This window comes from Alligator sinensis, unplaced genomic scaffold (genome assembly GCF_000455745.1).
Source record: "Alligator sinensis unplaced genomic scaffold, ASM45574v1 scaffold755_2, whole genome shotgun sequence".
NCBI lineage: Eukaryota > Metazoa > Chordata > Crocodylia > Alligatoridae > Alligator > Alligator sinensis.
In genome coordinates, this window is record NW_005841883.1 from 972,704 (window position 1) to 996,054 (window position 23,351).

Here is a 23,351-nt window from a genome sequence, read left to right on the forward strand (position 1 = left end):
CTACCAACCACAATAAAAAAGAAGATATATTCCTTTTAGACAAGCAGCATTTCCTGACTTGGAACCTATGAGAGGAAGGGAACTGTGTCTGAGGTGGGGAGGGGAGAGAATGGAAGATACCCAGATCCAGCTCCACCAACCTAGCTGTCCCCACTGTAGAGGTAGAGGTGGCTCTGTAGAAGTCACCTCTCTTCCCTTCTGGCTCTTCAAAGGACTGACTGCAAATGCAGTTCAGATATGTAGCTACAGGCCAAAGTCACAGTTTGAAAGCTGTTGCCAGTCTTGGCCATTTTCAAGGGGCCTAGGCCAAGCTCCAGAAGTGTGGCTAAGTAAAAGGCCCCAAAGCCTGTTTCCGAGTGGCTGTAAGGTGAACCTTTGCAGATGTGACAACTAGCTGGGCCAGCAAAGTAAAGGAAGCCATCAGCATGTCTAACTAAACCAGTAGAGATACAATTAAACTAGAGATGCACCGATATATCAGTTGCATATTGGATCAGCACTAATAAAAGGAAAATTAACATTATCAGTTATCAGCTTGTTTTGGCTGATGTAGCTGATAAAGTCACTGATAAATACAATATGCCTTCTGGCCAGGGCCCCCAGACACCACCTGCATGTGTGCAGTTACACACATGCATGTGGCCAGGAATGCAGTTGGGCAGCATGGAGAGCAGCGCCCTGCAGGCAAGCCTGTGGAGAGGAAAGGGTGTGGGGGAGGAAAGGGGTGCGGTGGGGGGGGGGCAGATCGAGACCCCCACAGTAAGGGAGGGAGTGGGGCAGGGACTGGAGGTGCTGTCCAGCCAGGGCAGTGAATGGGACCCAGGTACAGGGCAGGGAGTGGGACAGAGCTGCGAGGACGGCTGGTGGGCGGAGGAGGGGGGGCAGCTCCCCGCTACTGTGTGTACTGCTGAGGGGGAGGCATGAGGGGGCATGTGGCCCCCCAGATTTGTGCACAGGGCAGATGTGGGCTGCCCACTGTGGGCTTGGGGCTCTCTGATCTGCTGTCTTTCCCTCAGGAGCCCCACACTGGCTGTGCATCCCCTGCCCACCCAGCAGCACTGGGGGTGGCCAGTTGTGCTTCCTGCTGCTGGGCAAGCTGGGGATGCATGGCTGACATGGGGCCCCTGAGGCAAAGACAGCAGGGTGGAGAGCCTCAAACCCACAGTGGGCAGCACACATCCACCCTCACTCCGCTCAGCTCGGCTCCGGTTAAAAGCATCCCCGTTCTTAAAAATAATGGTGGTGGCGGCACTTGAACTAAAGCTCATTTGACGAGCTTTAGTTCAAGCACCACCACCTCCATTTTTAAGCGCCATGGCACTGATTCCCTAGATGAGCCACCCATGGCTCTATCCTGCTCCCTGCCCCAGGCCTGGGTCTATTCACCACCCTGGCTGGGCAGTGCCCCCAGCCCGTGCCATTCCCTCCCTCACCATGGGGGCCTCAACCTGCCCCCCTCATGCCCCTTCCCTCCTCCAGGCCCCTTCCCCTCCACAGACCTACCTGCAGGGAGCTGCTCTCCATGCTGCCCGGCTGGATTCCTGTAAATTAGTTATCAGATCGGTATTGGCTGATATGGTTTTATCTATATAAATCTATATATAATCAGCTATTGGTATCAGTCGAGAAAATATTTATCGGTGCACCCCTAAATTAAATAAAGCACAAGGCCTGAAAGGAGACATTATAAGGGAAGACCTTACAGTAAATAATCCAAACATACTGTATCATAGCTTTATCTTAAAGTTATAGTAGTAGCAAGTGATGTAATCAAATATATTAGATACTATTTTGCTATAATAGATATATTTTTGTTAAGATGCTTATTTAATTTGTAAAAACAAAACAACCTTGTCAAAGAAAACCATAAACTAAGATCAGAAGAAACAAAACAGTGTTGAACAGCATTCCACAATGGGGAAAGGAAGGAGATAATAACCTCTTTGTTTTACTTTCCTAAGCATACAAATCCCAACTAATTGACACCTTCCAAGTCCACAAGAGATCTGATTCAGTCCAGTTCCAAATGTTTCAGTGACACAAGAAAGCTGAAAACAAACCACATCAGAAGTAATTTATTAGAATCAGCCATCTATAAATACTGAGTATAGGCTGGGGGGAAATTTGGAGAACTTGGCAAATTCAAGAAGACCTGCCGCCAATCTGTGTGCCACCATCCTCTACCTCTAGAGCCTACCCAGCTGGTACAGGTGAGAATCTATGGTGTGCTGTCACAGATAGCCAGATAGACTTTAAGATAAATGTTTATTTTTGTCTTTTGAAGTGCAAGCAAATAAAAGCTAAGGCTGTAGACATGTTTCTGCCTATTATCAGCAGCCAACCCACAAGGTTACTTATAACTGGGGTAACAAGAGCCCAGGCCTCTCTTTGTTCATGGTGCAGCAACACTATAGTTCAACATAAAATAAGAAGAAATGACAATTGCTGCATCCAGCAGCAGGTGAGGTGTGTCCTTCTGGAAACGTATACCAAGGGTGACATTCTGTTCCCTTCTTGGTTGCCCAAGTGTCCAGATTTAGTCTACATGGCAATTTTGGTTGTCTGTGTCAAAAATGCCACATACCCACAGGTCAGCATTCCTGTGCGCATGTGGATGACTGTGCACCTACATATTTGTATGGACTGGGAACACACCAAAGTAAGCATGACACACACACATGTTCTTTGTGGGTGCAGCCTCGGATGCCCCCAAATGCCAAAATCCATGACTACCAAACTGAGACTCAGGAACAGAAAAGGAGGTGGGTGTCTTTTGTCCCCATAGCACAGTGGCTAGGGTAGTCACCTGGGAAGCTGGAGCTCTTGGGCTCCCTTTGCCCAGAAGGACTTTGGACCCGAGTTTCCCTGACTTCCCAGGACAGTACTCCAGACACCATGCCATAGGTCAGCCATTAGGCCCTCCTTTGGAACTCCTTCTGAAACTGAGTCACTAACATAGTTATTGGAAGAAAATGGATGGAGGGCAGTGGAGGGTATAAGCTTTTACCTCACTGGGAGCAAGGACCCCAGGTAATACCCAGAATCCCTTCTCTTCCAGGCCAGCACCCACCATACTGATCCACAGACCCTCTGGCTGCCTTTCTCTTTACCCCACAGCTTCCCAGAAGGCCAGCTTCAAAAGGAATCAAGCATGGACTGGATAATAACTAACCTGCAGTACAGTGGTTAGAATGTTGTGCTGCAAAGTCAGAGACACCAAGGTTCAAACTCTTCCCTCCCCAGGTAAAAGCGGAGGGCCAAAAACCCCAGACCTCCAGCTTCCCAGATGAGTATCCTAGTCACTGAGCTTTTGGGGGCAAAGAGCGGGAATGTGCTCTCATTGTCTTGCTAGTACTTATTTCTAGTCTGGGTTCATAAGTGACATTTTTGGCACTTAGGCAACTACACAGATGACCAAACCTGCACACTTAAGACAATCAAGAAAGAAACTGAATGTTACCTGAAAGGGCTCTAAAAGGGAGAGAAATGCTGGGAACCACTGTATTCAGACAATGGGAAATGAAGGAGTGGAGAGACCACATGATCTTGCTATGCTTGGTGCTGTCTTGGCTGCCAATGTTTGGGAGGAGGAAGATGCTTTAACGACTTTTAAGTTGTTAAGTAGGGCATCAATCCCAGCACTATAAAATCAGCACTTTCTACTTCCCCGCTTGGCTCTGCCAGTCTCACAGTGACCTAACTCTGTACACTCACCACACATCTTACATCATTCCTGATACCAATTAAATGGGACACTGATTTCAACATCTGCCAGATGGAGATTCCCTGTCTTAAGTTCATTAAAAATGCCATAGCTATTTTGTCAGATCCATACCACAGTTTCCTTACTCCAGTTTGACAAGCACGCATCTATACTGTCCATTCGTTTATGTCCCACATCAGCAGGATTGTACAGTAAGGGATGCAATAGTGGTATGAAATTCCTTTCTTATTTTATTGCTCACACCCATGGTCACACTCTCCCAAAACCCATCAAGAGGCGAAGAGATATTGTTATAACTGTAACTCACAGAATGGGAAAATGCTAATTTGAATAAAATATGGAAGAGAAAGGCTCAATCTTCATGCCTTTAGGGCCTGAAGATGGGATCAGGATTAAAAGTTCCCCATAGTAGCCATACATTAGAAAGCTTTACACTTCCTCGGAGGCATCCAGTTTTGGTACTATCCAGCAGAGACTGGACTAAGCTGAAGCACAAATCTGATACAAAGGGCAGTTCTTATAGAGAACTCAGGAAGTTTATGCTGCTTCTTCCACAGCAAAATGGCTAGAGGTCCATTCTTTAAAAAATTACATGTCCAAAAGGCATAAAAATTAATTCTACTTTAATGTGACAATTTTTTGAGTTAGAAAAAAATAACAAGGGGCTGCTGAGTTAGAAAATGGAAGGTAACAAAATAGTGACATTAAAATGGTGACATGATGCTGGACGGTGCCTTTCTGAAGCACAATCTTTCCTACTCCTTGCCTTGCTTCCTCTTAGCTTCTTTTGGACACAGTTATCCATGCCTCCTCCTTTGGTGAGGTGACCAGCTCATATTTGGACTCTGTGACTTGCTCTTTCACAGGATGCAGGTACAGTTTCCTGACCAGCACACTCAGCAACACTGTAGCCACCATATAAGCAAACCTAGGAGGAAAGAGTAACAAAACACACCATGAGATAAATCTGTCAAGTCACCATTGCCAGCCCTGACAGATTGGATCAGCAGGGACGGCAGAATTTAACAGGAACAGGCTGACATGGCTCTTCTCTCCCTTTCACCACCACACATGCACATTTTTCTTTTATCTACCTCAGCTCTGGGCACTCTTGACTTCCTGAGAACCCCAACAGGGAAAGGTTTTTCATGGTGGGTTCATCATGAAATCTGTCTGGATCAAATCTATAAAAGGCAAAACAAGCATTGATACTTCCTGTATGTACCTGTATACATACACTTAAGACAAATTGAGGCTAATCCAGTTTTCAAAAAGTACATACAGTTTAATTTCTCCCTCATCCTTCCTTCTCCACTGCTTTCATTGCCCCTCACTTTCCACTGCCAGCAGCTGCTGTGTGTGTATGTGAGAACTGATGATTCATTTGAATGAGAAGAGCTTGCTTCAGCTTTGGGTTGTCAGAGCCTCTCAGGGAACAACTCACATGTACAGGCTTTAGTTAAAATGAGATTCTCATAATCAAGTAACTGAAAGGAGACTAATACAATCTACGGCAGTTTAAAACATGAGTGATTATATTACAGAAAATGTGCCATTCTGTGACTTGAAGGCAGTCCTGTTTTACTGTGTATTAGATTCGTTCTATTATGCTTCAAAGCTTTGGCTCCAGGCCTAACCTTTTACAGACAATGCTGGATCTTACGATTTCTGCAAAACCGCAATTTTGGTAGGTCTCTAGCCATAACTGCAGCCATTGAATTTCTGGCAGGCAATATCTGGCAGCAGGCTATGGCCTTGTCCTCTCTTCTACATGAGTCCCCAGATCCTGATGCACTCTTTACTATATCCCAGCTCCCATTCTGGTGTGTGATCCCCTCAGGCTCTTAGGGGCCATAGCTAGTACGATGCTGCTAAAACAGAAGGCCTCCACATGTTCCCCCTTCCCCTAAAGCAATACGGATGGCTGAGGCAGAATGGATCCCTTAGTGTAATTTGTTCTCCCACAAGCTTTACTGTCTTTCCCTTCCAAATAGAATAGCTGACCTACATTCTCTCCCGCCCAGGCTACATTAGACCAGCATTAAAAACTACCACTGGGGGGGGGGGCAAAGCAAACTGCAGCAATTTCCCCACTTCTGGAATTCTGATTTTTCAGAGCAGGATCCCTTTTTAAGTTTTTCTTGGTGGAAATAATGAGATAGTTTTCTTCCTCTTAAAGACAGAAATCTTTGACTGACATTTCTTCCTGTGAGCCATTGTTTTATGGTAATGAAAAGTGATTCCAATTCCATTTTAATCATGGCTTCCCTTTCACAGCAAACCTGAAAAATAAAATCACACAGCATTTGCTGTTGAAAGTCTGTGAATTTGCAGAGAGAGATATGGGGGGGAAATCTGCTTTCTACTTCCTCAACACCCACAGCGAACACAAGCGTGTAGCCTGGTCAGATTATGTTTGGAATTAACCAAAATCCTGTCTTTGGAGACGAACACAAAGACCTGAAGAAATCTTCTGGGGGCCTCTATTTCACTACAATAGGCTGCTTAAGGCAGCTCTGAAAGCCTACTCAGATGCTCATCCAAGCAGGACCCCAAAGGGGAAGGAAGAAAAGAAAGAAAGCAAACAGTAATAAAAGTTCCTGGGGTTGCATACTTGTAAGGTGATGGCCAAGCTGAGCTGTCCTGGAGCACCACCCCAAGAGCATAGAGCACAAGAGTCTGAAACAGAAGAGGCACCCAAGTCAGTATCTGTATTTAATATTCCAGAAAGTTACATTTACACAATGGGCAACCCTTACAGAAAAGTCCAAACTAACTTAATGGAAAAAGGATAAATTATTCAATGTGTTTTTATATTGAATGGCAAACCCTGTCCTCAACAAGCAAAGATATCTCCTACAGGATTGTTAAAAAAGGCAGCACAACTTATATTAAGGCTCTCAATCTCCAATAAATTGCATACGTTTTCAGAGGGACTTTAACTGGCCCCATGTGTTTTAATCCTGACACATTAAATGCCAAGCCCAAACTCCAGCTGCCTTTTTTGTGGGGTTTAGGGAACAGAGGACCTATTTGACTCCACTACTCTGGGTCAGTCCTATGTTCAGAATGTGCAGCTGAAACATGCTTCATCTATACATATCTTCTCTTTCTTCCACGTTATAAAATGGTCATGTTTCAATCATTTGAAGAGATTTAAAGATCAGGACACAGCCAATCCCAAAGTGCCTCTCAGTATAAATACAAGCCAACATATTTCCATTTTATAATGAACCTACTCAAAACCATCTTGAAATTAAGGAGTGGTGGGCAGCTCAGTATAAATGAAATGGAGCCCTTTGCCAGCCCCGTTTAATCCAACCACTTATAAATACAGGTCTCAAGGACAGATGACTACTCAAAAGCAGCACCTGGCTTTGTGCATGTCAGCCATTTGTGGATTCCAAATGACCTTGGGGCTTTTTGTTATTATTTATTCAGTACCTGGTTGTAAATGGCACTTTACTGACCAATATAAACTGGCATCCCTGACCTGAAGGCTTACAGTCCACAAGGCAAATCCTGTTCCTTTATGTGAGTCAGTCTTCCTAGATCAAGCTACACTTATTAGCTTGTGCAATTTCAGAGAAGTCAATGGAACAGCACCAGGCCTTATTCTGCTGCTCCTGACTTCAGCTGGACTCTACTGTGAGTTAGGAATGCAGCAATGCTTGCAAACTACCATTTTATAACTTAAGGGCCCAGTTCTACTACCCTTATTCATCCTCAGTAGTACCATGGAGCATGCTTCATTGCCCCACTCCTATCCACTTCTGTGGGCTTCAGCTCAGGTCCTTACTTGGAAAGTAATTAAATCTCACTGGAATCCATGTATGACTATGCACAGTAAGATGCTACTCTGCATGAGAGGCCAGGCCTAAATTCAAATCTTCTACACATACCTGAACCCTGGGATCCCTCCAAACATCAGCATGGAAGAGCATTATAACCAACTACCACATGCAAGCCCACACAGGGCTGTGTAATGGCCCTCTCATTGAGGAAAAGGGAAAAGCACGTTTTAGGTTCCCAGCTAAACCAGACAGACATTAGAGCCAGCTCTGAGTAAACTTTGCTAGAATAATAATCACTGTAATAATAATCACTACTCACTGTAACTGGTCCCACTTTGGAAGTGAAAAAGACAAAAATCAACCAAGGAGTCTGGGTGTGAGCTCATAGCCATGTCGTACCTCTTTGGGGATAACATGCAGGTCAACTCTTCCCTCCAGCTCCTGCAGCCGTGCAGCAACTGGAGTAAGCTTTGCTGTCCGTACAGTCTCACACAGCACCTGTCGGCAGTACCTGCAAGCACAAGGCTATACCAATAACCCTTTTTAAAAAATAGGCAAGTCCACATGCCTCTGATATTAGGCGTTGCTGCTCTGAGGAAAGCTACATCAACTGGTGAACCCTGTGCATCCAGGATTATGGCCTGGTCCCAAATTGCTTCCAGCATACGTCAGACACTTTCCCTTGTCTGAGAAGTCCCAGGATCTATGCAGAGAAAGCAAGAGGCACTGGGGGAGAAGGAAGGGCTGTGGAGGGAGGGCTCCAATTGTATTCCCAACCACACACACTTTGGAAGGCACCAGCAGTTTCAGCTCAGCAATGCACTGGCTCAGTAAGAATTAGTCAGAGTCCTATGCTGCATTGAGCACACTAGGGCACCCATCCTGGCAGAGCTCTTACATCACAAATAACAAACACACGGCCAATGTTGAAAGACAGAAGTTTCTAGCGGAATTATCTAAACACTCAGGTTCCGACACAGGTGTTTTGAATCCCCCGTAGGAACTTATCTTCTACAGCATTCCATAGGATGAGTCCAATGCCTACAGAAAAAGGTATCGTCGCCTAATCACTTACCCTGAACTTTCCGGTCATGTATGCTGTCCACAGCTTTCTGTTCCAAGACCACCACAAGGAGTCTTGTCATGGGACCCAATCCAGATCCAAATGAAGTAAAGGGAAATGTACTTATTTACTCCAATCAGCTTTCTTGAGCAAATATTGACAAGGTCCCTAGAGGTCATTAGAAAACACACTCATCACTGGCCTCAGTTCATTAGCCAGCCTGGGAATCATCTTACAGCATGTAGGACCATACTCCAGTAATTCTCAACCAGGGTGCAGCAGCACCCTGGGGTGCCTTGAGTTCATTTCAAGTGTGCCACTCAATGTTGGTACTGCTAGGTGCACAAACATGATTCACAAGATAAACCCAGATATTTCAAATAAGAATCCATAGCATTAAAAACTTTCTGGCCAGTTATGGTCTTTCAGAGTTTGTTTTGCTCTCTTATTTTTTTTGTAGTAAAAAATGAGCGAAAGCTAAGAGCTGCATTTTCTAAGGGGTGCCTTGAGTCTATTGTGGGGTGCCTTAAGTCTAAAAAGGCTGAGAACCACTGCCATAGTAATACCTGGATCAGCCCAGGTGCCTCTCCCACTCTTCAAATAAACATACCTGAGCTGCTCAATTTTCTCAAGTGTAACTGGGCCCTTCCCAAAAACTTGGTCTATCTCTTTATAGAGGTTCTTCTGGATTTCTTCTGAGGTAGTCAGGAAATAAACTGCCCAGGTGCACACTAGGAAAGAAATAATGGAAGTGCTGACTCAGCAGACATCACCCTTTAAGAGAGAGAAATCAAGTCCAGTATTCCTTATCTCTGTAACTCCAGCTTTAATCAGGTAAGACAGTGAAGAGTCAGGAAGGAAAATACACAAAACACAAACATGAAAGGGTAACATCCTTATGAAATATAAGATGTAATGGCATAAAATTTGCCTAGCAGACTTTAGCTATTCCATGACAAACAGAATTATTTCAGACAGTTCCTGCTAATAAGGGATACCAGTTGAATATTCTCTTTCCTGTTGTGATGAGACAACAGTGAATCAAGAAGGGAACAGTCATCTGAAGGGCTTGGAGTGCAGCTTAACAGACAGGAGAGGAACCAGGTGCTCTTGGGAAGGGTCAGATACTCCCTATAGCTGCTCTTTCCCCAGTCTCAGGAACCTGGCTCTATACTACACCATATCATCATTCAATATGAGGGCCAGCCCTCAGGGTAAAATAGACAGGCTATATTCTGTTAAAAGGCCCCTAAGGAGTAGATCTACAATGGGGAGCCTGTAGCAGAGATGAAGGGAGCAACCACAACCTCTGGTACAGAGGCTCAGAACACAGCTGAGAAATGCTGGCTAGGAAGGGATTTGGCCAGAGTGGCTGAACAGTCACCAGTTTAGTACTTCCCTCAGCAGAAATCTTATTACCAGTCAAGGAAGGAATTTAAGTTACGTTCCCTGATGCAGGTCTGAGAGAAAGCAGGTAGCAACAGCAACAAGGCAATTCCTTTTCCAAGTGAATCTTGCTGTTAAAAAGGGGAATCAAATGACAAAGGATGGGACAGGAGAAAAAAATGTGTATAACTCCTTCTCTCAGTTACTGTGGATTGGGTCCTTCATGTATCTGTTAATAGATTATTTATGATGCGTTGCAGACTTCTTCAATAATGTAATTAGAAAAAATAATCCAAATATGAAATAAGCACACACAATGTGGTTTTTCCTAAGCCAAAGTTAATAACTAGCAGGCACTCTATCGTTCCAAATTGTCCATTCACTGAGTTGTATGGAGATCCTTTGAGAAAAAACAAACAGCCAAAACCTGGAAAAAAATCCTGTCCTTCTGTATCACCATGTCAAGACACTCTCTTCAGGTGAGTTTTGCTTTAGTACCCTCAAACGTAAGAGATTTTCTTTCAAGATTCCAAGTTGGATATTAGGAAGAACTTTCCAACTGTGAGGGTGGTTAAGTACTGGAACAGATTATGTAGAGAGGCCGAGGAATCTCTGTCATTAGAAGTTTAAGTATAGTTTACATCAATATGTATCTAGGATATTTTCATACTCTGAGCAAAGGACTAACTTAGATGACCTCCTGAGGTGCCATCCAGTCCTATTTTTCCCATGATTTTATGATTTGCTAAGCAGATGACTTTGGGTTTTGTAGTCCCATAGCTTTAGTTTAGAACAATTCCCCTACGCGCTGACAGTATGCACAAACAGAAGCTTTCCATTTGGTTTCTATTTCCGTTTGCTATCCTCATAATCTTTATATGAATACCAAGTAACTCTTTAAAAAAAGTGTTAACACATGTACCACAGAGGGGAATCTGAAGCATCCAGCAAGCAGTTCTAAATCTTCACAGAGCAATGAAGTCAATTTCTGGTCATGATCTTTGTGGGCTTCATCTTTTGGTGTGTTTCACTGAATTTAGAATTAGCTGGCTAAGCTTAGAGTCTAAGTGAAAAATGGCAGCAGGAAATTCTAAGGCTCACTGTATTGCTGGGAGGGCTGTCAATAACAGATTAGCTTCAATCCACTTACTCAAAGCTGTGTCAGTACTCTCCTAAAAAAATGCCCCTCATACAGCAGTGTCATCAACACTGCTATAAAAATACCTGCCTAAATACATTTGCAGTAGAGAAGTAAAGGTAGGGGAAATGTTGCTTTTCTTTAGCACAGACAAACATTCATCTGGCTGTACTATTTTTGATACAGCTCAGCCCCTAAACCTGTTTTGGAGAGTAGAGGGCTATTCATGTTTTTTTTACTTACAGTTAGCAGTGATTACACATCCTGCCAGGGAGAATATCATTGTGTCTTCTACGATCTAGGAAATAAAATCTGATTCAGACGAAGTCAGAGGAAACATTACAAAACATAAAATCACATCCTCCATTCAAAACCACCTTAACTCAGGGAGCATGAAATGCAGCATGGGAAGAAAGAACAAAACTCTCTGCAGTACTGCCACTATAACATTTCTTAAGCAAAGACAGATGATTAATACTAAAGCAGTGGAATGGAAAGCTACCAAAAATATAATGTTAGTAGAGGCTAGATGGAATGAGATGCAAGATAGCCAATTAAATTAATCAAATGCTAAGACGCAATTAGCAACTGATCTAGCAAAACTCCATCAGTATTTAATTACACAACAGCTGTTCAGACCTGCTTGTCACTCAGGTTCCCTTGCAGTAAGGAGTCGATGAAGATATGCCGGTTGAAGCTTCTGCCCCGCCGCTCCTTTATGACTTTCTTTAAGACCGATTCCATCTCCATTAAAGCTTCAAGAACACAAGTAAGATGCTATTTCAGAACCTGGGGCTCTCCCAGACACAGGCGACCTGGATGGCCACCTAGGACCCAGACAGAAAGGGGGCCCAAAAATGGTTTGTTTGTTTTTTCCACTGTCTGATTATTATCATCATTATCTCTGGCAAAGGGGGGCCTGATGCTAAAAGTTTGTCCAGGGCCTCCAGGAGTCTAAGTATGGTGCTGGGGTCCCCTGAGAGCTGCAAAGGACTCTGCTAGAATCAGTCTTCCACACAGCCGTTGGAGTCAATGGCAGAAGTGGATCCTGTACTGAGCACGTTAGTATCGTTTTGGAAGAAGTTTACTGTAATTTAATCTGAAAAGTATGAGCGCCAAATGTTACAAAGAGCTCACAAAACACACTGCATAGGTAATCCATGATGCACATATACAAATCACACAAATGCATGGTCAAATAAAGTTCAGCGTTTCAGAGCCACTGCCCCAAAACACTTGTTTCATTCAGATTCCATTGCCTGTATAGTTTGAATAGTTATCCCTCATCATTCAGATTCTGACTACCACCCAGAGCCACAGCCAACATTCAGGCCTCACTTTGCTATTGCTAGAGACTGTATAAAACACTGCTTGAAAAAAGAGAGTCCCAGTTTAAAGGAGCTTGCATAATAGAAAAAAGTACAAAATGAAGGTGAAGAATGCTCAAGGAGTGAAGTTCTATTGTTTCATCCCACTGTACATTAGTCAATTCTGGTCAGATACCACTTCTATAGAACAAAAGTTTAGTCTAATGTCCTTAAATCCACATCACAAGTAAACCAAAAATGAACATCTCATTTACACAAGTTTAAGTTAAAGTCTGTTGCAAGGGAAGGGATGGTGGGGCAGATTGAGCCCCAGTGGTGAGGGATGGAGTGGGGATGGGGCAGGCACTGCACAGCTGGGGCAGGCCGCAGGATGGAGCCACTCCAAGATGAGCCACTTGGCTCATCTCGGAGATGTGGGGAGGGGCACACACCCCAGGAGAGCATGGTGGGGGGGTGCCCCTGGATCTGTGCATGGGGAGAGGGTAGGCTGGGGCGGCACTGGGCTCTTCCTGGAGGGGGGGGCTACGGTGAATTCTGCGGTGGTTGCAGCCCCCCACATAGCCACCTCCCAGTGCTGCTGCTGCTGCCTGTCCCAAGCACAGCCCAGCCCAGCCCCCTGCCAAGAAGAGCCTGGAGCCACCCCGACCCAGCCTGCAGAGGCAGTCCGCCCTGCCCCACCCCGCGCAGATCTGGGGGTACACCCTCCATGCCCTCCTGGGGTGCACGCAGCGGCAGAAGCTGTCCCTCACTGGGATGAGCTGCTCACAGCTCCATCCCACGTCCTGCCCTGGCTATGCAGTGCCAGTGCCTGCCCCTGCCCCAGCCCTACTCCCTCCCTCATCACAGGGGTCTTGAGCTGCCCCCCCACAACAGACTTACCAGCCGGACACCGCTCTCCATGCTACCCAGCTGCATATTGGAAAAGGATCAGTATTGGCCGATATGGCTCCTTAAAAATCGGCCATCAGTATCAGCCCAAAAATTCTCTATCAGTGCACCCCTAATTCAAAGCATCCATCCAGAACGTTTTTGAATTTGGTGGCACGCTGGTAGACCCCTTTCTGTACTGCTTACAGCTTACCTCAGTGATTATCAAAAAAGGCGATGCCACAGCCATGACAGCTAGGTGGAACTGCCCTATGTGACTCTTGTGGAGCCGGATCAGGAAGTGACTGTGGCAGGAGCGTATGTTCCTGCCTTTGATAGGGTTATTTGATAAACTGAACAGGCAGGAGCAACTGTCTTTGCTGTAGCTCTTCCCAGTCTGACCACACCCTCTCCTCTTGGAAACAGAGACATATAGGACAGTTCCACTTACCTTGTACACCTCCATTTCCAGGACAAGCATTCAGGGAGATACTTTTGGGTACTGGGAATCTCACCATACTAACTATTGAAGAGTTGACATGCAAGGGGTAGAAGAACTTACCATCTTCATACTGCTTTTTCCTGGTAGTGCTTTTGTCAAGTGACCCATCCAAGAAACCCTTCCCAATTTCAGCCCAGATCTGAAAGAGGGATAGAGTTACTCTTTCTAGTCAGACTACATAAAGTCCTGCCTAGCTTTATTTTTTCACATACATAAAACACAAGAGAATTCTACTTCCCCAAATTGGGCCTAAACAGGAAATTTAATGTGTAAGTACAGACATAGTCACATGGGCTACTATGTCTGTGACAGTTTTGCTGAGCGCAAATAATGCTAATAATGAGCTAAGATGAAACAGGTCACTGAGCTCTCCTATAATGAGGAAGGAGCTGGAGGAGATGAGAACATGCAAACTCTAAGTGGGAAACCTTTAAGTCACTGGCTGGGATCTGGATAGCTTAACTCATAGCCCCAGTCCAAGTGACTGAAGCACTACTACAGGAACCTATCAACATTCCTAATATTTATGATATAAAAAAGAAGAAAAAACATTATTTTAGGCCTTGTTTATTTAACATAGCTATCTATCTATCTAGCCTTTCATATAAAGCACACCAGGGCACAAGACCAATTTTAAAGATGAGCTGCAAAGGTTTGTTTTAAAAGGGTCAACATTATTCTGCCACTGGATTTCCCTCTGGGGAACCATCTGCTTTCTGGCAAAAGCAACTAGCCATGATATGGAAGTTTCAAGGGAGTTTAACGGGATTCAGAAAAACCAAATGTCACTTAATATCAATGGGATTTGACTGCCTAATTCCTGCAGGCTCTTTAGGAAACCCCAGCCTTACTAGAACCTCTGCCATATGCAAATTTTACTGCATTTACTATCTGTTTCTTTTTTTTCCTGACAAAAACAGTTAGAACAAGAAAAGAGTATACCTGCTCTAATCTGAACCTCCCAACTTGAACATGCAAAATGAAGGCTTCCGTTCCAGCATCTCATACCCTTGCTCACATGCATGGTGGTGATGGCTATGCACTGACTATCAACTTATAAGAGGAACGGGAACAGGACTTAGGAAGAGATCCTTGGCTTTTCCCCAGACTTACTGCATCGTGGTTCCTACGGAAGTGAATTACTTCCCGATCATCTTCAAAGTAACTGCCCATTGCTGTCTGTGTAACAGATTTCATGGCAAAACCCAGCATGTGCTGGCAAAGAGGCACGTGTTGAGACTCGGGAAAGGACAACCATTTTGCTAGCAACTCTTCTGACAGCTGAAAGGAAAGAAATCATAAAAGTGCGTGGGTCTCCACAATCCAAATAAAGCTGTAAGAGGAGGTGTTTCCACCCAGTTCACACATACCAGATGCAACTCAAACTTACTTTCTTCCTGGGGCTTTATTTTATTAACTCAAACTAAAATAAACTTCAGCCCAAGATTCCTTGGCTGTTGCAAGGTTTTTCCTTTACAGATTTTTCTTTCTTTGACTCTTGTTCCCTTCTAACTGGCCAGGAACACTTAAACCATTTGATACTTCTGGTCTGGTGTTAATAATATGCACTATTAGGGCGCATCCCCATGAGCAGGAACATGTATTTCCTCAGGGACAAATAGCAGTGGCTCATATTTAGTTGTCCCCAGCCATGCCCCTGCACACACACTCTGGTGTGTGGCAGATTTCCCCAGGAGGGGTAGTGGAGGTTGGGGCCAGCACCTGGGCTGGTCCCAGCACCCTTACCTGGGGTGAGGGCCTCCTGGCGCTGCAGCAGTGGTGATCCGCGCGTACGGAGCCTGGCCAGCAGCTGGAGGGTGGCTCTGGCTGGCCAGGTTCTGGTTTCAGGTAGTGCATGCTCCAGCCACATGTACCACGCTGCTGTTTTCTGCCCCATTTGTTTTAGGTACCCGGAGTTCCCGGTATTTAATTTTGGGGAACCAATTCATGTGTGCCACATGCATTCTGTGGCACCTCAAAAGCCTTTGAAGCACCACAAACTTCACATTCCTGCTCGTGGGGATGCCACCTTACTGGGCTGCCATGACAAGTCAACAGAAAAGCTCTGCATCTGTGGATGATCTCTGTTCCACTCCAGAGCTACTAGAATTCACATGTTCCAGTATCCCTGGTTATCTCTGAGATCCTCAAATTATTTTAGCCACATGCCTTCCCCGACCCTGAATGCAATGAGCCAATGCCACCAAAAAGATATTTTTGTACTATATTTAAACAGATTGGCAGACACTGCCACTGCTTTGCTTTAAAAGGTTTTACCTTTCACTGCTATAGTAACAAAGACAACCATAACTGAAAGATGAAGGAAAAGCAAGATTTCTTCAGTTTTCTAACTCTGAACACTTGAAAGCATTTTTATAGAAGTGTGTTCCACTATTCTGATTTAAAACGGAAAGGTGAGATACACCTGTGTGTCTGTCCCTTCATAGATGATCCAGATTCCAGTGACTTTTAGGGCATGTCAGGCCTGCTCAGGAATGTCTAGTAATTACACTCTAAAAAAGTCATTGTGCTACCAACACTACGGGAGAAGCCACTTTAAATATGATGTGGCCTATAAGCGTTACCCAGTGAAATATTAATACCTCCTTCTACCCTTCCTCCCCCTCATCCCTGAAAAACTTCTTTTAATACTGATTTATCCAAATAACTTTAGAGTAAAACAAAACAAACACCCCCGTTTCATAAAGAATGGGCATATTGTGAAGCAAAAATGATATTTTTTGAGAACTGAGGGAGAGAAGACAGAAATCAAGCTTATAAGTGAAATCCACTGCCTCTGCACAACAAAAAAAGTAATAAAAAAACCTCAGAAAGTGAAAACACTGCAATTAAAAAAACCCATCAAAAACCTAAAAATTTGGACATGGTTATGGTTCCAGCACCAACCTTTACTCTGCTACTTCGTCCAAACACCACCCCGCTTCAAGTTTCCACTACAATCCACTAATTGCCACTCTCCTAGGGAAAGTGTGACTTGAAAACCCTCAGGTTCAGTCCTTCACCTTTTGGATGACAGCAAAGTTACTCTGCAAGGACTTAGTCGCACCATTTTCATACAGCTTTTTCCTCAGGTGACTCTCTCCTGCATCACCACTCAGGCCGGACTGGTATCTCAACAAGGATTTGAGTATCATTTCAAAAGGATCCGCTGCAATCAAGGGGAAAAAAGAAATCAAAAAGAGTCTGGAATATGAGTAAACAGAACAGATGTGGGGAGGAGCAGAAGTCAGTCTCAGAAAAGTTTCTCCTGGGAGAATAAATTCTTGTATACTTTCCTCCAACTTAACAGCTCCCAGGGATCAGGAGGAGCAGAGATGTGGGGAAAGGCTTCTATGCTTTCCAGAGACCAAGGTCATCAGGTCTGGGGAAGGCAAGGGGAGCAGCTGCTCCTGCCCCTCCCATAGACAGAGTGGGAAAGGAAGAAGCAGCTATTAGCTGCTTCCCACTGGATCCTCTCACTCTGGTCTCCAGAGTGTGAACTGGGCAGGGGTCTTTGCCCCATGTTCTGGAGTCCTTGAGGGAATGGAAGGACGGGAACAGCCCACACCTTCCCTAGCCTGGGATCCTCCCAGTCCTTGGGAAGACACGAGGAATAGGGAAGAGGGGCAGTTACAAGTACTACCCCTCTTAACACTTGTACTGCTCCTGCTCCCAAAATCACTTCTAGTGCATCCTAGGACTCCTCTATATTTAGACAACATTGCTTCTGAGTAGAAATATGAGGCTTCCACAGATCTCCAAGCCTCTGCTGTTCCACATAGTTTAGACCCCCCAAAATCACCAATGCGAGTACAATGCTCTATTACTGTACCAGGCCTTAATAGTGTCTGGAGTTTTTAACTAAAGTTATGGGGGTGTGCTGGGGTATGCACATAGCACAGGACAGTCCCTGCCCCCAAAGAGCTTACAATGTAAGCAGACAAGACAGAAACGATGGAAGGAAAAAACAGACACATTGAAGTGATGGGATTTGACCATGATCATGTAGCAAGGCAGCAGCAGAGCCAGGAATAGAATCTCTCGAGTTCCAGGGCAGGACCTTATTTACTGGACCATGACGTTTCTTCTTCTCTCTCCCCGGCACATCTTGGCAATATATTTTGAAAGTCTCTCTTGCCCTGCATCCCAAATATTGGGTACCACAAACAAACTTGGATGATCAGGTATACAAAAGCAAATGAACTCTACATATAGAGAAAGCTGAAAAGTCATCATTTCTCTGCTGAATCTCTCTGCAAAGTGTTTTGCCATGGTGTGGCTTTTGCTGCTGTCAATCACTCCATGATGCTCTCCTGATGGGTCAAATGGTGTTTAAACAACCGGCACACTACCAACCAATTAGAATGATAGATGGGCTCATGGAAGGTGGCCAAGATGTTACTGCAGATCTATCAGACATAAGCATTTTGAAGAAGAAAACCTGGACTGCACCATTATATTTGGAGCTTGACATTTTTAATAGGTGTAATGGAAACAGTAAAGAAAACAAAACCCTCCCCAAAAAAACCATTATCAGGTCACAGGCAGTGTGCTACATCCAAGTTTGTCTTTATTTCTTTCCCATTTTAGTACAAAAAAGCAGCCCAGGGCATGTGCATGTGCTGCTATAAGTTTAATTTTGGCAAGCTATACCCTCTCACCAAGTATTTTTGATATTCTTCACTGCAGTGAGGAAGAAGGAACCTCATGATTCTGGTTGATAAATCCTTGGCCTGGTAATCTGCACCACCAGTGTCATTACTGAGCTTTTATTCTGCCTTAATCTTGCACAGTGCTCTCAGTGAAGCATGTTAAAGTGCCTGCCTCAGTCACATACCCACAAGCAAAAGACTCCAAAATACCAGCAATCTTGGGTACCATTTATATATGAAAATGATTAAATCCCTGACATTAAGGATTCTCTGAATTCTAGAGGCTAGAGATAGAAAGGACCCATTTAGGCACTCTGTCAAACCTCCTGCTCTAGCAAGATTGGTCCCTGAAGCACACTCTCCACACCTCATCACCTTTCACTTTTAAAAGCTCAGTTGACATGACTTCAGATGTTTCCCTGGAGATATCTCAAGAAATCTTGGCTTTCACCCCACCTATATTTTCCTTCGCCATGTGTAAAGGCCACTGAAATTTACAGGGAGCCTTTTTACAGGTTTCAATGGATTTGGTTTTTTAATCCACTGTTCCTAGCTGTTACCCGCAGACACATAACCACTCATACTCCTTCCATCTTTGTATCTTTAAGGTATCTCTATAGCATCTTGTCAGCACCCATTATAATTGCCTGGCCAAACTATAAATATTGAGCTCTCCTACTCTCTCTCTCTATGTAAGCCAGCCTCAGCAGGTCAGAGCTCCCACTATCGATTTACATCAACGTAATTCAATTTGAACACAGGCAGCAAAGAGGCAGCACATGAGTGGATGGGACTGGCAGCAATAGGGCAAACACCACATCAGGACACCAGCAGGCCTACTCACTGAAGCAAGCCTGAGTTCACCAGCATCATAACAGCTGCTAGCCATAAAATGCTCAACAATGGTCTATGACATTTGCTCCCAGCCCCAAACAAACAAGCATGACACAGGGGAATGGAAACAGGCCCTGCCTCTACCTCACAGCACAGCATTGGGGCTGGGATTTCCAAAGGAGCATAAGGGAGCTAAAGACACCTCACTTCCATTGAATGCCAATGGGATTTGTGTGTTTGACACCCTTAGCAACCTCAGTGTGGACTAGGACTGCCTCACTGGCCCAGAGAATTGCCCTATGAGACATCACTAGCATCGAACCTGGACTAAAACTACAAGCCAATCTTTTATTAAGTGATCAACCAACAGTTTAAGGATACCCTGTCCTTTAGTCTCAACTGCAAGAAAAAGGTACACAAATGGTCTTGTAATCGTTCAAATGACAGGTTCCATTTCTGCCCAAGAGGTGACTCCAGGATTAAAAAAATAAGGGAACAGGTCATATTTTTCAAGCAGATTTAAATTTCTGGAGATGTCTTAGCATTAGGGAGAGGCATGTGCAACTGACTGACTTTCTTCACCTTGCTTCAGGTGGAGTTCAGCACAGGTGGCACAAAGCTCCTCCACCTTACCCCATGTCTGCTCTAGGTTGTAGCCCAGACAATCACATTCAGGTGCCAGTATGGGTTTTTCAACCAGCTCTAGGCCCTGTGCATTTCACAGGCCAGGGGTAAGGGGATTAGCTGCAGAATCTTGATCTAGAATCCAAACTTTCATTTCAAAATTGTGGAGAAAAGAAAAAAAAAAATGTTCCAAGGAACACAGGACATCTTGGGTAATCAAGTACCGACCCCTGCTGGTGGAAGCAACTGCATCACTTAATCACCTTCCCTAAAATTAAAATTAATTAAAGGCTTTTTGCCCCCACTACTCTAATTGGAAAGCTGCTCCAGAGCATCATCCCTTGGATGACTGGAAATCTTTCCATTTCCAGCCCAAACTTATTTATGGCCAACTTATACATATTTGCTTTTGTACCAACAACCTCCTTCAACTTAAATAGGTATTTGTCTTTGCTGGTCTTTACACTTCTGCTGCATTTATAGCTAAATCTTTCTAGTCTCTTAATACTGGATCTCCATGCCCTTGATTATCCTAGTAGTTCTCCTCTCCACCTGTTCCAATTTTAATTATTTTTTCCTGAACTTGGTAATCGGAACCATACACAGCATTCTAGGTGAAATCTCTCAAGGGTCCTGTACAATGGCACTAATACTTCCCTTTCCCTACTACAAATACCCTCACCTGATAACTCCTGTGATAATATTTGCATTTTCATGGCTGCATCTTACTAAGAGTTCACAGACGTACTGTTGATCATCAAACATAACCAAGTCTTTCTCCTCCTCTGTTTCAATTGTATTACTCCACTCCTTAAGGTCCAATTATTTCTCTCATATTCTAAACCTTTTCTGCATTATCCATACCTCTCAACTTTGAAACCCCAGCAAATTTAATTAAGGTGTTTCTTTGTGTACCAAAGTCATTCTTTAATTTTGATTCAGATTAGTTGCAAGACTGATCCTTGCAAACTCCATCAGTGATCCCCACCAACCTGAGTTCCCCTTTCAGCATCTCTCTCATTTTGTAAGAGCCAGTCAATAAGAGTGATTTTTCAGTGACAACCATTTTCACCTACAAACAGTACCAGGAGCTTAAACCACTATATTTCAGTTCCAAATTACTCTTATCCTCATAAACACTGAGAGTGAATTTTGACTCCAATGGATGGTTGTGCCAAAACTCTCACTGATTTTAGCTGGACCACAGCGAACAGAAATGCAGCTAAGAGAAAGCAAATTAAACTTACATATCCTATTGGGGTTAATGTGCTGCTTCAAGAGATCAACTGATCCCAGACTGACCACAAGGCGTCTTCCAAACCAAAAAGAAACAATTGGGCCATACTTCTCATGCAAAGTCACCAAGAACTCATGCAGGCTGCCACTGGTTATGATGTCTGGCAGGTTGCCATCCCTGAAGGAACAAAAACCAAAATTTACTTTATGAGCAGAATCAACAGCAAAGGTAAAATATAAGACAAATGAAGCAGGAAGCCACTTACTTTTCATCTGTTGGAGCCATTCCCGGGATATCCAAAGCTTGCCTAGAAGCCTAAGGAAGAAGGAAAACACTCCTCAGGGTTTTGCATAAACTTTGTAAGACTCACATTTTAGCAGCTGTTGGCCTGCTGCTCCAAACTTTTTATAGTAGTTTAAAAGATTGTTGTATAAACTTCCAAGCTCATGCTGAACAAATCTGACAATAAGCCATGATTGTTTCTTCTCATAAGAGGCCATGCTCATACGCTCTCAGCAATTTGAGTTCCCTCCCTGTTATTATATTTAGTTTCTACCACTGTGACCTAAGGAGCAGAGGGAATTACATTTAACTTATCAGGGGTTCATTTGCTTTCCCATCTATACTAATTTTAGGGCCAGTTTTACTTACTTAAAACCAGTTAAGTAGTATGAATTTTCAGCAAAGGACAGCAAAGTTTGATTTACATGTTTTCAACTGCAGCTGCCAGAAAAGAGATGGTAATATTTGCCACACAGTGGGCGCATCTACACGAGACACTACTGCACAGCAGCACTAGCAGGCGCTAACTGTGACACGATGCTAGTGGGAAGTGATGAGCTACTGTGCAGTAGCGTCTGAAAAAAACTGTGCGGGTATAGTACTGTGCAGTAACAACTATGCAGTCCACTGCTCGTGTAGACGTGGCCAGTAAAGACACACGTGTAGTGAAAACCGTATTCTCTTTGCCTTAAGATTAGGTAACGCATGGTGGGGCATGTGCCCCCCTGAGACTGGCCCTCGCCGGCCGGGGAGTGGAGGGGTGACGGCTGCTGCCACCCCTCCTCGAGAATGTGGGGGCGCTGAGAGAGGCATCAGTGGCACTTCCGGGTTTGCTGCTGGCACTTCTCCTGGGGGGGATGAGCCACAGGGGGAACCCCCTGTTGGTGATCAGCCCCTGGTGGACCAGTCAGTGATGGGATGTTGGTGACCCTCCAGGATCAAGAGGCATCAGTCGCCCATGATCAAAAGTGCAGCTCACCATCAATGCATGATATTGTTGTATAATATATAATAAAACAATATTGATGTATTTCTATACGAAACTGGGCAGGATGCAGCATCCCCAGACCTGATCCTGAAGGAGCTTAACTCCCAGCATGGGTTCAGTCCCACAGAATTAGCTAGGATTATTCATCTCTTTAAAGCAATGATTCCCAACTGTTTTTAAACCCTCATTAGGCTCCTGGCCCCCCTTGGACAATGCCAGTTCTTGGTCCCCACTTGTTGGCTTTTTTTGACTAAGGAAAAATAATAAAGCTATTCTCCTCTTGCAAAAAACTTGGGCAAGACCACAACAGCTCAGCAAGTTTGCCATATTATGACTTTCTATTTGAAACCTCTGGCATGATCTTGTTTGAGCCCCGAACAGTGCTAACACTGTGTGGCACCCCGCGGCACCCTTGACATGATCTCAAGGCATCCCGGGGTGCGGCGGCAGCCTGGCTGAGGATCACTGCTTTGAAGAAAAGCACCTGTGCGATTGTGCAGGGTCAGGACTCTCACTGCAGACACCTGGACACGGCTCTGCTCCAGCCGCGGAGATGCCCACACAAGGCTCACTACAAGGTGATAAAAGAGCTGCTGGATGGTGGGAATCGCCCCCAGGAACAGGTGGGGAGGGTCCTGCTTTGAGCGGGGGGGCTGGACTAGATCAGTGTTTCTCAGGCTGTGGGTCGCGACCCAAAAGTGGGCGGCAAGAACTCCTGACAGGGGCGTGAACAAACTTTAAACATGGATCCACAAACTTTAAACAATGGGTTCTCCTTTAAAGGAGAAACATGTGGGAACCGGTGGCTTTTCCCCTGCAGAGGTCCCGCCTGCGAGGGGCTGCTTGGGCCCCCGCGTGCCCCACCCGCACCCGTGTCCCACACACCCGGCCGGGCCGGACTCCCGCAGCGCCGGGCGGGGCGGGGCGGGGGG

The 23,351-nt window shown here is 44.8% G+C and overlaps 1 protein-coding gene across 1 annotated transcript; it reads right to left on the minus strand.

Annotated features, from left to right (window-relative positions):
• Window positions 1-1,789: 1,789 nt before the first annotated feature.
• Window positions 1,790-21,464, minus strand: LOC102369105 (cytochrome P450 20A1). Its single transcript, XM_014516901.1, has 12 exons — window positions 21,415-21,464; window positions 21,160-21,326; window positions 16,826-16,971; window positions 14,916-15,083; window positions 13,863-13,941; window positions 11,745-11,860; window positions 11,349-11,403; window positions 9,192-9,312; window positions 7,918-8,029; window positions 6,339-6,403; window positions 4,819-4,908; window positions 1,790-4,652 (listed from the first exon to the last, which is right to left on the minus strand). The coding sequence occupies exons 1-12, from the start codon at window positions 21,432-21,434 to the stop codon at window positions 4,502-4,504; spliced, it is 1,290 nt and encodes a 429-aa protein (XP_014372387.1). The 5' UTR covers window positions 21,435-21,464; the 3' UTR covers window positions 1,790-4,501.
• Window positions 21,465-23,351: the final 1,887 nt, after the last annotated feature.